General features: G+C 39.8%; 1 protein-coding gene and 1 long non-coding RNA gene across 3 annotated transcripts; both read right to left on the bottom strand.

Annotated features, from left to right (window-relative positions):
• Positions 1-2764: 2764 nt before the first annotated feature.
• Positions 2765-5583, bottom strand: LOC113575728. Of its 2 annotated transcripts, none has more exons than XR_003410456.2 (3): positions 5394-5583; positions 3353-3510; positions 2765-3106 (listed from the first exon to the last, which is right to left on the bottom strand). It is a non-coding gene; the product is annotated as an uncharacterized LOC113575728 (long non-coding RNA). The 2 variants fall into 2 exon arrangements; XR_003410489.2 differs by lacking the exon at positions 5394-5583 and adding an exon at positions 4845-4949.
• Positions 5584-6159: 576 nt separating this feature from the next.
• On the bottom strand, positions 6160-9091 carry igfals (insulin-like growth factor binding protein, acid labile subunit). The gene is made up of 2 exons (XM_027006601.2): positions 9057-9091; positions 6160-8773 (listed from the first exon to the last, which is right to left on the bottom strand). The coding sequence occupies exon 2, from the start codon at positions 8769-8771 to the stop codon at positions 6969-6971; it is 1803 nt and encodes a 600-aa protein (XP_026862402.2). The 5' UTR covers positions 8772-8773; positions 9057-9091; the 3' UTR covers positions 6160-6968.
• Positions 9092-13063: the final 3972 nt, after the last annotated feature.

Below are 13063 nucleotides of genomic sequence, written 5' to 3'. Positions count from 1 at the left end.
ATGTGTTTATCAGTATGACAGTATGTGCCCACTCTGGGGTTCAATCCCACAACCTTGGTGTTGCCTTGCATTGGTAATTTTACAAGAGATACAGGTGCACATTCTGTCACTGTCACTGCATGTGACTCTGGATAGCGGTCTGTGCAGCTGAGTGGTGATGGGGACTCTAACCCCAACTCTAGCCCCAGGACTGATTACCTGCTCAGGGCTGAGTCCCAGAGACTCGGCCCTCTTGCTGGGGATGCGCACTCTCTGTAGCCCCAGCAGCTGAAAGCCTCTTTCGCACAGGCAGAGAGCACGTGGCTGTAACAGCACGGCGCAACCATTGGAGACAAAAGCAGGAACACGTCTGCTGCATGGGGGAGGGGTGAAAGGTTGGACACTGAGGGGCTTAGGTTAAGCACCAGAACGCATTCTCGACAATGACAGCAACACTTGGTTTCTGTGCTGCACGTGTAGTTTTAGCAGACGTGGAGAGCAGTACTAGTGATTCCTACTGCTGTTTTGCACTGCACTGAAAATTATGTGATACAATAAAGTAAATGAAGGTAATTGTTCTTACCTTTCACTGTGGCACAGAGAGTGGTGACTGAACTGCTTTCATTGAAAATGGCTCTGTCTCCTGTGTCGCTAGAGCTCTGTAACCTGTTAGCAATATACATCCTTAGGGTGTAGTGCAGAGCCTTAAGTTAGCTTTTACAAACACAGTACTGCTTCAGTCCATTAGAGTCTGTGGAACTACTTACGGCTCAGTTACAACAAGGCTCTCCTTTGGTGCTCTCCCACTGAATCATACACACAAACCTAAGTACACACGGCTGGGCAGACGTGGGGACTGGACCAGGGCTAGGCCTTGGGTAAGCCAAGTAGAGGCCACAGACATAAAGACCTGAGACCAGCAGAAGATGAAAGGTGTGATGTGTAGCTAGAGGGCTGAGAAACAACGGAGGATATTCCAAAGCAAGCACTACCTGAGACAGAGACACACAGTCGCTGGTAGTTCAAGGAACAACACAAAGTGTGTTTGTGTGGCAAAAGCTACCAAGGCAGTTGCAGTAGTCTGTGTTGACCTCACCTCAGTGTGAGAGTGCTGAGAAATCACGACCTCTGCCCTTTGGCATATTTTGTCCCGGGTCTCGACAGTCTGCCAGTAAAACCCCGGATTCATTCCAAAGGCCCTCTGAACTGCCTATAGCAAAACCCCATGGCAGAGCAAACCAACTGACTTCAGATTATTAGTAAATGTTCCAGTAAAAGATTAACCTGGATGAATGTGAATAAAAGTGCACCTCTTTGTCAGGGTTTATGGAGATGAAGCAGGAGAGACAGGAAGAGGGCAGAGAGTTGAGTTTGGGATATGCCTGCTGTTCTAGTAGATGGTTAAGCTGGAGTAACCATGACATTACTGTCCTCAGTTGGGTCTGAGGGATGAACCTGGACACTCGTTGATGCAACAATGACTGGCTTGCATCCACGTCTCTCCTCTGTTAAAAAAAAAGTAATAAAATAAATAAAAAAGCGTCATCCCTCCAAAACAGCTTTAGCCAACCCACCCAAAAGGGGGCAGTATTTTTGTCCTTTGCACTACCCTTGTTGGGCTCAGCCAGCCAGACACCAGATTGCCAGCACAGAAGCAATAAATATGAGAGAAACAAAAAGACATTGCAATATTCTTATTAAATCACACCTACCAAGGACATGAACCAAGCTATGAGTGAGTTATAAACATGAGACTTGACTGAGGTGGACTCCACAGTGTGTCTCTTTCCCTGTGCTGGTTCTGCCACCACAACTGGGCTGAGCAGGGTTATGGTCAGGAGCAGACACTCTCTGCTCCAGAGGGTCCCAGGCAGAGTGCTAAGTGACGGAAGGTAAGACCCATCCTGATAAAATAAAAGAAGGAAATATTAAACATGCTGTGAAGAAACACTGACAGATTCAATGGAGATGAACTAGCTCACAGTATCATAAAAAACATCAGTCATCTCAGCAGCACAGTGTTTGCCGTTTGTAGATTGCTGAGGTCTGAAGGTCAGCAGATGTTTTAGATACTGCTGTCACAGAACCCTGGTCATCTGCTCATCCACCCACAGGAAAGCTTGTCAGATAACGTCAAATACATGTTGTGCATAGTCTTATGTCTCCTAAATAAACATATGAGTAAGATACAAGTGTTTTTCAATAGCACCTATCACAGGCCACAGTTGCTGACATGGCAGTATTCTGTGCTGAGCCTTGAAAACAGTTTTGTTCTTTGTAAAACCCCATTCAAAGCTTTAATATTGTTTAAAAAAATCAGGGTGATATATGCAAGTATAGGGAGGTTAGTTAATTTTATTGCCAAGCCTTTTTTAACCATACCTTGTGATTTTAAGATATATAATGTCTGTGCCTTTCATCGTTTTGTGGTTGACCTTCTGTCTTCTTGTGAGAGGACAGCGTTTTATTTATAGATGCTCCAGTCTCATCACATGCAGTTGATTTTTTATCCAGCTGATTTACAGAAAGTGGTTTCCCACAGCTGGGTAGATCTACCCTTACTCCTGTAGTCTTTTCCTTTGGAGGTTCAGCAGAATCTTCAGAAGCTTTCCTTCTTCCAGAGCTCTCTGCCCTGTCTCGATTTGACTCTTATTTTTTGAAGCAAAGAAACTCTTTCCTTTCCTACAAACAGTTATGTGGGTGTATTATTTTGAATATAAAGTACTGAGTATGTTTTAAAATAGAAATGAAAACATGGCTTTGCCTTATTCTTCATTCCCCTTTATTTACCACAAATATATTTACAAATAAAGAAATATTGTTTTTTAACTAACATTTTTAAAGTATTGCCCAAAACACTTGGCTTTGAAGTCATGAGAACAGGGGATCTTTGAGAGGCAGCATACCCTCTCCTTCTGTCTGCCTCTGGCTGTGAGCATTCCATTCTCTCCGTGGATGGGTCTTGCTTCAGTAGGTCATGATGTGGAGTACTTGGGCATGTGTTACAAGTAATCATTTGCTTTGTCTCATATTCAGTATATCGCAAATCAATAGACACTATGGAAGAATCTTTTTCAGATGCAGCCTCTTTGTTACATCATTAAAATTAATTCCACATCCATCAATGCTTTTTGGAACAAACAAGAAAATACCCATTTCAGACCTTGTGCAATATTTGTACAATATACAACGTTATACAACAAATACAACATATACAACAATATGCAACATAAAATGTACAATATTTGTAATAGGTGCATTGATGCGTGGTATTTGTAATAATAATTCAACATTGAATGAAGAGAATGAGGTTAATCTAAAAGGAAAATAAAACCAAGAGTCATACAATTAAAATTGGAATAATCAGTTATACCTGGTATTTGTAGGATGTTTTATATATGGCTTCTGAGGTTTACTATGAATTTTTTCATATGAACTGAGTTTTTGTCTCCGTCTCCTTACATTCCTGTTTCTTGTAGAAAGCAGTCAACTGCTCCATTATATTAACATCTTTTCTTTGACTCTGATAATCTGTAACACACACGCGCACACACACACACACACACACACACACACTCACACAATTTTCCATATAGTATATATACATTTTTGGACAGATCCTAGGTCACAATGGGAGGAGCCACACAGCATGGTCGAGAACAATACAGCTAAAATCCTGTATTGATCCACAGATCAAGACAGATAATCAAGTAGGGATGAATCAACCAGATATCATGGTGGTAGATAGGTTTTAGAAAAGAGCAGTGGTAGTAGATGTGGCAGTCTCAAGTGATAGAAGCATTCAAAGAAAGAAATATGAAAAGTGGGATAAATACCAAGCACTGAAAGAAGAAACTGAGAATGTGGACGCGTAACACTAAGGTAATCAAAGTGGTGATATGGGCACTTGGGACTGTGTGACTTAAAATGGTTGAGTGGCTCCAACATATCTAAGGAATGACAACATCCGTCTCAGTCCAGAAGCCATTTCCAATTTTGGGAGCACAATCCGAGGAACAGTGAAAATACTGAGATGCACCCTCAAATACCTAGCGCTCTGGTAGAATGTTTGAGGAATACAATTTGACCACCCACTGGAACGGTAAGACATGGATTTTTAAATATAATTTTACAGTTACACTGCTCATCAAGTTAGACTGGGTAGATGATATAGAGAAAAAACAAAAGTAAAGTTGGAAATCAAACCTGTATATCTAAATGGCTGAAATGGCATTGGTTTGTCTTGTTCAATGGTTTCTTTGTGGTGGCCATGCAGTTTCAGGGATCGAACCTCATTCTGATCCCAGTTCTCCAGAGACTGTTGAGGTGATTGTTTTCAGAGTACACCTTCAATGAGCTTTGTTGCTTCTATTAGTACTCTGATGAGTAAATTATACAAATAACTCACCTTCAAAAACAAAATTGGGACTGGCTGTGTATTTAACAACATCGTTCTTTCTATAAAATGTGCTGTACAGACACCCCCTTTAAATTTATTTAGTGATCTTTTGTTTTTGGATCTGGCAAACTCAGATGATGTGCAGCATCCTTCATCAGCATATTTTTGTCTGCTCATTCACAAGGTCAAGGTTTTTGTAAAGTGGTTTCGAATTGTCCACAGGCTCATTGGTGGTGCTTTCTGGCTTATTCAAGGTGACAGTGGGCCCCTCGAGTTTATGTCCAGCAGTCTGAGAGAGATGGTGCTCTGCGGCCTAAGACTATATTTCTGGCCCCCAAACCATCACTCGAGTACAAGAATGGCTGTGTTAATGATTCGAGGAGGTCCTGTTTGATGGGGGAAAACATGAAGGACGAGCAACAGGAAATTTCTATTCCTACACACACAACTGTTAAATGTCTCACACCTCAATTTCACACACGTTAATTGCAGATTCCTCCAATGACTGGCAATCATGGTCAAGTTCTGTCTCTTCAGGCAACCCGAAGACTAATGGTCGCTGATAAATTGATATTTCTTCTTCATTATCTGACTGCAGAATAAAATATTTTACTTTGTTATCTATAGGTGTTTAGGATTAATTTACTTTACTTAGTTTAAATGTTTAAAGCAAGCTTAATAATAAAACAATGAAATAAAAACACATAAACCATAATTTAGTCATATTAAGAAGTTGTACAAAAATGCAAGACATACAAAAAAATGTTATATAGTTACTTAAATACATATCTAGCGTTAACTTGACTAGTTATTTAATTACCTAGCTAACGCTAGATAGGTTATGTAGTTAGCTAGGGTCAGCTAGCTGACTACCTAAATCAACATTTAGTTACGATAGCTAACTAACGATATCTAATTAGTTAACGTTAGCTAGTTCATTTAACCAGCCACCCAACTGTGTCAGCTACGCAGCAATGCTAGCTACCTAGCTAGCGCTACATCATTATATACTTACTGAGGATGACAAGTCAAAGTCAGCTGAGGGTATTTGGGATTTTATGCTATCAAAAAAAAAAAAAAAGAATTATTCTGCATTCTCACACAAAGTGCAGTCCTCATTTAATATTTAGGTAGGTTAACTAGCGTTAGCTAGCTAGTTATGTAGAAAGTTATGTAGAAAGCCTGCAAATACTAGCCAAGCTTGTTTGAAGTCATGTTTGCGGTTACCACGGATGCGGGACGCTTTTACTTAAAACGACACGTGAACGACAAGCGGTCAGTTTCGCATCAGTCATTTTAAGGACAGATGATCGAGGCGTTTAGTTGCTTGAAATTAAGATAACAGAACATATGTCAGAAAAAAATCTTTTATTACAAGTGTCTTCCTTGTCCAATTATAATATTTATCATTACGCTTCAGAATGGTTGACAACCGTCATAACTACTGGCCTTTATGGTCATTCTCATGCTGGCATGAAATTCAGATAGTAACAATAACAACGACTTATTCAATGTTAGAATTGTATAAAGTCCAGTAATAAAATGTTAAGCATATTATAGAAAATAAATGTGATATTTCCATCCTGTTCAAAGAAACCTTTGTGATCAACACCTGCTTATGAGTGTGTGAGGGAGAGATGTATTTTCAAGTTGTGGGTATTTCACTAAATCATCAGTGTGAATCTGATAGTTGTACTGCAAATTCAGTGTGTAGTGGAAAATGCCACTGAAAGAGTAGCACTTCAATGATCACAAATAATTCAATTTTTGAAGCTCTTTTCTTTCTAACGTTTTACTATTAAGTATTTCCATGTAAAAATAAATAAATAGCCTAAATTAAAAGTTTTTAAATTGATTTTTCCCCATTTCTATATGTATAGTATGAAAACGGATGTATTTGCTCCTGTTTTGTCTGTATTTGTCAAACCCCATGTTGATCTCTCCTGCTTTTGTGAATATTTATTTAGAGAAGGAAACCAAACACAATCTGTTTATTCTGATAGATATACCTGATGTTGCACGAACAGTTACTGTCTAAAGGAGGTTAGGCAAAAATACCTCAGTAGATTTAAACAGAAGCTGTTCTACGTATTTTTTATGTCATTAATCCTAAAATAATTAATCCTGAGCCCACATCTCAACCCACTTTTAATGAAAACCCTGAGTCAACATAGACCTTCGACATCTGTCCTGTATGACTGCTAATGATTAACAAACAAGAGGGAAACAAGCATTGTGATAAGGCCTATTTGGGCACAAAAATGACATGTAGAATCCATAATGGGCCATGTCATTATTAAATGTCTACATCTTTTCCCCACACATATCTTTATTTAAATCAGGCCACAAACTTGTCCCTAATATTATAAATGATGATTGTTAGTTCCACGAAGTTTGATTGCAGAGTTTAATACATTATGTCCAAGCTGTGTTTTCTCCAGTAGGAATAGTAGTAAATTAGGTCCATGAAATGTTGCTTAGAGAAAAAAAGGTACAAGAGAAGAAAGTGCAGTTTCAAAGGCAGTAAATTTAAATATTCACACTTGATCATAGTAATAATTTGTCATGCTTGTGCAAGCAACGTGTGAACTTAGCAGTCCAAAAACTGTTCACTTTTGACATCCCGCAGGTCTAGTCCAGTGAGAATGGGTGGGCTGGTGCAAGTGATATTATTATAGATAGTGATAAGGGAATGGGGTTCTTCACCCTCAGCCAGAGTCTCCACCTGCCGTGGAACCACATGTGGCTTCTGCAAGCTAAAATCTTTGAAAGGTTTAGCACTGCAGTCACATTTCCAGTTGTTACCTGATAGCCAAAGTTGGTCCAAGCCATTGGGAATGGAAGGAGGGAGAGTGCTCAGCATATTGTCCTTCAGGTTGAGGTATCGCAACTGTGGCACCATGTGCAATGTTGCATTGACTAGAACCTCCAGCTTATTCCCAGAGATGTCTAGCCAAGAAAGGTGCTGTAGTGGTAGAAGTACTTCTGAAGTGAGTTGGTAAAGGAGATTGTTAGAAAGGAGAAGGTAGTCAAGACTTTTTAGGCCATAAAAGGTGTGGGAGGAGAGGCAAGTTAGTTTATTGAATCTTAGGTCAAGCTGTTGAAGTCCCTGAAGCTCCACAAAACTCTGACGCTCCACCACAGATATGTTGTTGTACTGCAGGAAAAGTCGACGTAGGCCTGTCAGTCCAACAAAACCTTGGGTGGATATTTTGGTCAAACAGCCCTTGTCAAGATGGATGCTGTGCAGTTTTGACAGACCTTTAAAAACCTGGTCTGGCAGAGTGCGGAAACAGCTGCCAGTGAGTTTGATTACTGCCAAGTGACTGAGACCTGTGAAGGTGCCCATTCGTGCATCTTGTAGCCTGTTGTGCTCTAAGTTGAGCACCTCAAGATGGCTCAGTCCTTCAAAAACTCTCTCTCCCAAGGCTCGAATCTGATTGTGGCAAAGGCAGAGTTCTTCAAGATATTGGAGATCACGGAAGGTACCTGGTCTCAGGCTGCTTATTGAGTTGTTGGACAGCCGAAGGACATGTAAGCTTACCAGGCCAAAGAACGTGTCATCATGAATCACAGATAGTCGATTTCTGCTCAGGTCCAGCCATCTCAGGGATTTCATGCCCACAAATGCTCTAGGTGCCACTGTCACAATTTGATTTTGAGCAAGATAAAGCTTCTGCAACTTTGAAAGTTTCAAGAACACATTTGCCTTAATGACTCTCAGGAAGTTTCCAGTTAGATCCAGCTCCTTTAGTTCTGTAAGACCCTGAAATAGCTGTGGCTGTAGGTAAGCCAGACGATTCCCAGCCAGCACCAACTCCCGTAACCCGTGCAAGTCCTGAAATCCAGTCTCAGGAAGAACTGCAATGGAGTTCCATCCTAGGTTTAGTAACCACATATGAGAGAGTCCAGCAAACAACCTCTCATCTATACGAGACAATTGATTGTAGTGTAGATTAAGGGATGCAATGCTGGGGGTGTTCTGAAAGATGTTGGCAGGTAATGAACGAAGATTGTTTCTCTCTAGGTGTAGGTGTGCAAGAGCATGTAGTCCTTTGAATACCTGGGAATCTAGAATGGATAACTGGCCATTTTGTAGGTTCAAGAAATCCAGACTGCTCAAGTTTTTAAATGAGTCTGCAGGCAGAGTAGTAAACAGGTTTCCATCCAGCCATAATGAACGTGTAGATGGAGGGGTGTCAGGAGGAACCTGGGTCAGGTTCCGTGCACTGCAGTAGGCACTGAGCTCTGTAGTATAGTCATCGCAGATACAGGTGCAGCCTTTTGAGCAAGGAATGGGCTCCTCTGTGGGCCTTTCCTCCACTGTGACAACGTCTGCCTGCACCAGTGAGGTAACAAGCACCCATACCAACACCAGTGTAGAGGACTGCATGCCTGATAGGAAAAAACACAGCTGTGGTCCTTAGTGGAATGTTAGCACTAAAGGTTTCACACATTTTAAATGTTTGAAATCATTTATTTAATAATTTCTGCTTTTACCCAATTTTTCCACTAACTTTTGCAATATTGATACATATTTATTATTCAGTTGTCTAAGTGTTGCCCTTCTAATTTTTTATTTCAAAAGTTTAAAGTCTAAATCAAAAAGGTACGTTTTCTGAACCTAATTCTGGAAAGGAGCAAATTGTTTAGTTTGGCATACTTGGTAATGTTTTACCTGTTGTCTCAGTAGTCTTGAGCAGTCCGACAGGCGTTCACTGGAATGGTGGCATGTGTGTGTGAAAAGACTAGTCTGCTGCTGCCCCTATTTCACTCCAGAGACAGGCAGACCCACAGAGCCCAGGCACAGAGTTAACCTGTTCATGTCCTCCCTCACATGATCACTACTGTGTTCTAAATGTTTATTCATGATTGATTGCAATCAAGCCTTTATTACGCAGCATACTCTAACAATGAAATGTATTTCCACAGCCTAATCTCTTCATCATTAAAGAAGTCATTTTGAATGAATTAAATGAATCACACTAGGATTTGTATTTATTGTGAATACTCACTATAAATGAATTGTCTTACCGTTAGTTTTACATAGGGATGTGCATTATATTGTAAAACATTTTGATCGCTCTGGCTTACCTAACAGTTTTAACATACGTGAATTTTTCCTTTGTGCTTAGTTTGCATCAGTAAAGGGCAAATATATTACAATATAGTTAGACTTTTTTTGTTCATTGCTTCCAGGAAATCCATAGACCTGGACAAGTTCCAAGAGATAGCAAAATTTGGACAGGATGATTACATTTAAAGCATGATAGCTGGACAGATGGACATGAACTTTGGAACACTGTTGGAAAAAAGACAAGGCATTCAATTCTTCTATTTCTTTTTGTTTTCTTTTGTAACAAGTACTATGATAAATGCAATTGGTAGAGTTTTTCTATTAACAAACATATTGTATGAATTCACTTTAGTTAATCTTGAATTCAGCTATATTTTTCTGGGGTTTTTTTGTTTGTTTTTTTGGGATGAACTGTTGCCTGGATTTTGAATAGACTGATAAACACTCAATCATGATCAGGACTGCTGTAGGTGGAATTTTGTTGAGTGGGAGACCATTCTCAATCCAGCTGTGACTTTAGCCAGTGATGTCTAGGGCTAGAGAGGTTGATGAACTGAGACTGGCAACGCATGGGGCTATAGCCTGTAATTGTATGCCTATAAATGCTTACAATGCTTTGAGAGTAGTTTACTACTTTACTACCTAGTAGAGTAGTTAAAGCAGTTTCTAATAGTCGGGGGTGAGAAAAGCCTTTGAAAACTCTGAACGTAGTTAGAAATGCACTAACATGAAATGATCAGTAGAGGGCAATGTGACCTCAACACTCCATCATGCTGGTGGATTTGGGAAGTTTTAAGAAACGCATTGACGTGGTACATTTCAGGATCTATCAAATATTATCATGTTAAAGTACTTTAGTTCATATTATAAAAATGTTTGGAAGAACATAAAAACATATTAAGAAATACTTTAGTCATATGATTTTTTAAAGTGAACATTATATAATTTATATAAAATATTGCTGCAACTCTATTAACATAAAACAAAAAAACAATGACAATAAATAATAATAGTACTTATAGTAATAATAAAAATAACAATAGTAGTATGATAAATAATAAATGTTGATATTGTAATACAATTACATTTAGAATCCTGTGTTTACACAAAAACTTTGCAATATTGATGGGATACATGTGGAATATGTGTTTTGTTTTGTTTTTTTCCATCTATCAGTACCACCCAACTGTATGAATATGCAGCTTAGCTGAATCTGGAATCTGAGTCAGGCTGTCTGATGACGTTAGATATATTGATGTTGGGTTGGGGTCATTGAAATTTTCCTAAAACTGTCAATTGCCAAATGTCATGGTCAGTGACATCTTTGTGACTACCACCACACACATACCTAGATTTTAACATCACCCATTGGTATATTCCTTGAAGTTTCTCCTGCAATTCTTTTCTTTCCTTATTTCTTTTTCTTTCTTTTTTTTAAATATCTAAAACTAAAAGGTTGAAGTTGAGTCCTACCCGTATTTTTTCCCATCTATATGTGGCCATGTGCTTGTCGAAACAGTGGACTATGGAAAACTGACTTGGAGCTTCAAGAACTTGACAGCTCCTTCTCTGTGGTACGCACACCCCCATTAACACGACTTCATGGCCATTCTTTCAAGGTGACCCTGTGGAGGACGTCAATGCAATTCAGTCACACAGCAATACAGGTCTGTACTGTCTCATTCCTGCTGTAGCTTCTGTCATCTGTAGGGGCCGGTTACATCAGAATAGGCTTGTGCATCTTTCTCAGTTTAATTATGTATTGTGGACAGTCCTGGGAACTAATATACTCCTTTTGAGAGATATGCTAGACTGAGAGACCAACAGATTCTGCATGAAATCTTCTATGAGAGATATTGTGCAAGGGACATCGCACCTCTGGAGCATCCTTTTACGTGAGCTCAGGCTAAAATAAGGTTTCCTGTGAAGAGGGCAATATTCTGGACATCCATGTGCAGCTGCTGCTGCTTAGCTTGAAACAAGCTAGGTGGAAACATGTCTAACCATGGGAGAGTCATTGTGCATTTGTACTTCAGAAGATTAAATTAAAAACACACACACACACACACACACACACACACACACACACACACACACACACACACACACACAGAAGCAATGCAAATTATTTTAGCAAGATAGTGCAAATGCAGATATGATGATTGTGTGTGGTATCAGTGGACAAAAGCCTTACATTTGTGTTGTGCCGTACACACCATGCACATGGTAGTTCAGTTTTACTGACTTTGCAGTAATGGATGGAGGGGTAATGTTATCAGGGAATGGCAACATTGAATAGAATTCTGGTGCAAAGTAACAATGTTTTAACAGGGCTGAAGACTGCCTAGCTAGGCACAGTCATTATAAAATATGCTGCTAATATAACAGTTCTAAGATTGATAAGCAGTGGTTAATTATTGTAGTTGTGTCAGAGTAATAGTGTCAAATGAAACCAGAACTTTGTTATGACAAACATAAGCATCTGCTATTTCTTCCATACCATGCTGGTCTGTCTATCTATCTATCTATCTATCTATCTATCTATCTATCTATCTATCTATCTATCTATCTATCTATCTATCTATCTATCTATCTATCTATCTATCTATCTATCTATCTATCTATCTATCTATCTATCTATCTATCTATCTATCTAACCACATGGGTTCATTATATAAGAAGGCTATAAGAGACAGAAAGCACAAATCATCAATCTGTGTCTGAAAGCTGAAGTGATCAATCTGAGTCTGAAAGCTATAGCTACATATCCTTGCTTTGAAATGAACTTACTGACTGTTTAAATGTAAAGCAGTCAATCATACTGATAAATGGGCTATTCCCCCTATAATAGTACCACTGGTTTGCCACTAGAATGATACTATCACTCACACTCAGAATCAGTGCATGTATTTTTTCTCTCCTTAAGATTCAGGCGGAGACAGGCAGGATTCTAAGTGACTTCAACATATCAAGTAAACCAATATAAAAAATAATTAGTCATTAGTATAAAGTTATGGCCTTGTCAAAAAGGTCATGTATACATATGCACGAGATGGTAGGGGAAGACAGCACAGCTCAAGCATGGCCGGCACTAAGCACTGGGAGGTAATCTGCTCTAGTGTGCCTTTTAATGATGACGGCTCCCTAGACGAACAGCCTTAATTGGCTCGTTCCCCATGCACTTGACGAGATTCAAAGTTTTCGACTCCGGGCTCATCAGGAGGTGTCAGCGTGAGCATCGGTGCCAGCCACTTGAGCGGCCTTGGCACATGTCACTGTTGGCTCGCAGCGCGACAGCTAACTAGCAGCCCCAACATTTAGTGCTTCCTGAGCATGGAAGACAGCAATGAGCAGGACCTGAGAGGTGTGGTGTCACCTGCTGTTAGGAGGAACCACTGCTATGGCCACAGCTACTCCTCACACCTATGTGCTCTCTCTGCCAGCTGCCTGTCACTGATGGGGTGATACGCACACATGCCGCTCTCCTGCAAGGCTCCAGGATTTTCATCAGTGTTGTTGTTGTTATAGTTTTCTCCTTCATGCTGAAGGGCTTAACTCTGGTACGATTCAGGGCTTTCTATGTAATACATGCCAGGGTGAAATGGACA

Source organism: Electrophorus electricus, chromosome 8, assembly GCF_013358815.1.
Source record: "Electrophorus electricus isolate fEleEle1 chromosome 8, fEleEle1.pri, whole genome shotgun sequence".
Classification (NCBI taxonomy): Eukaryota; Metazoa; Chordata; class Actinopteri; order Gymnotiformes; family Gymnotidae; genus Electrophorus; species Electrophorus electricus.
Note: the sequence above shows the minus strand (reverse complement) of the source record. Positions and strands in the feature narration are given on the sequence as shown.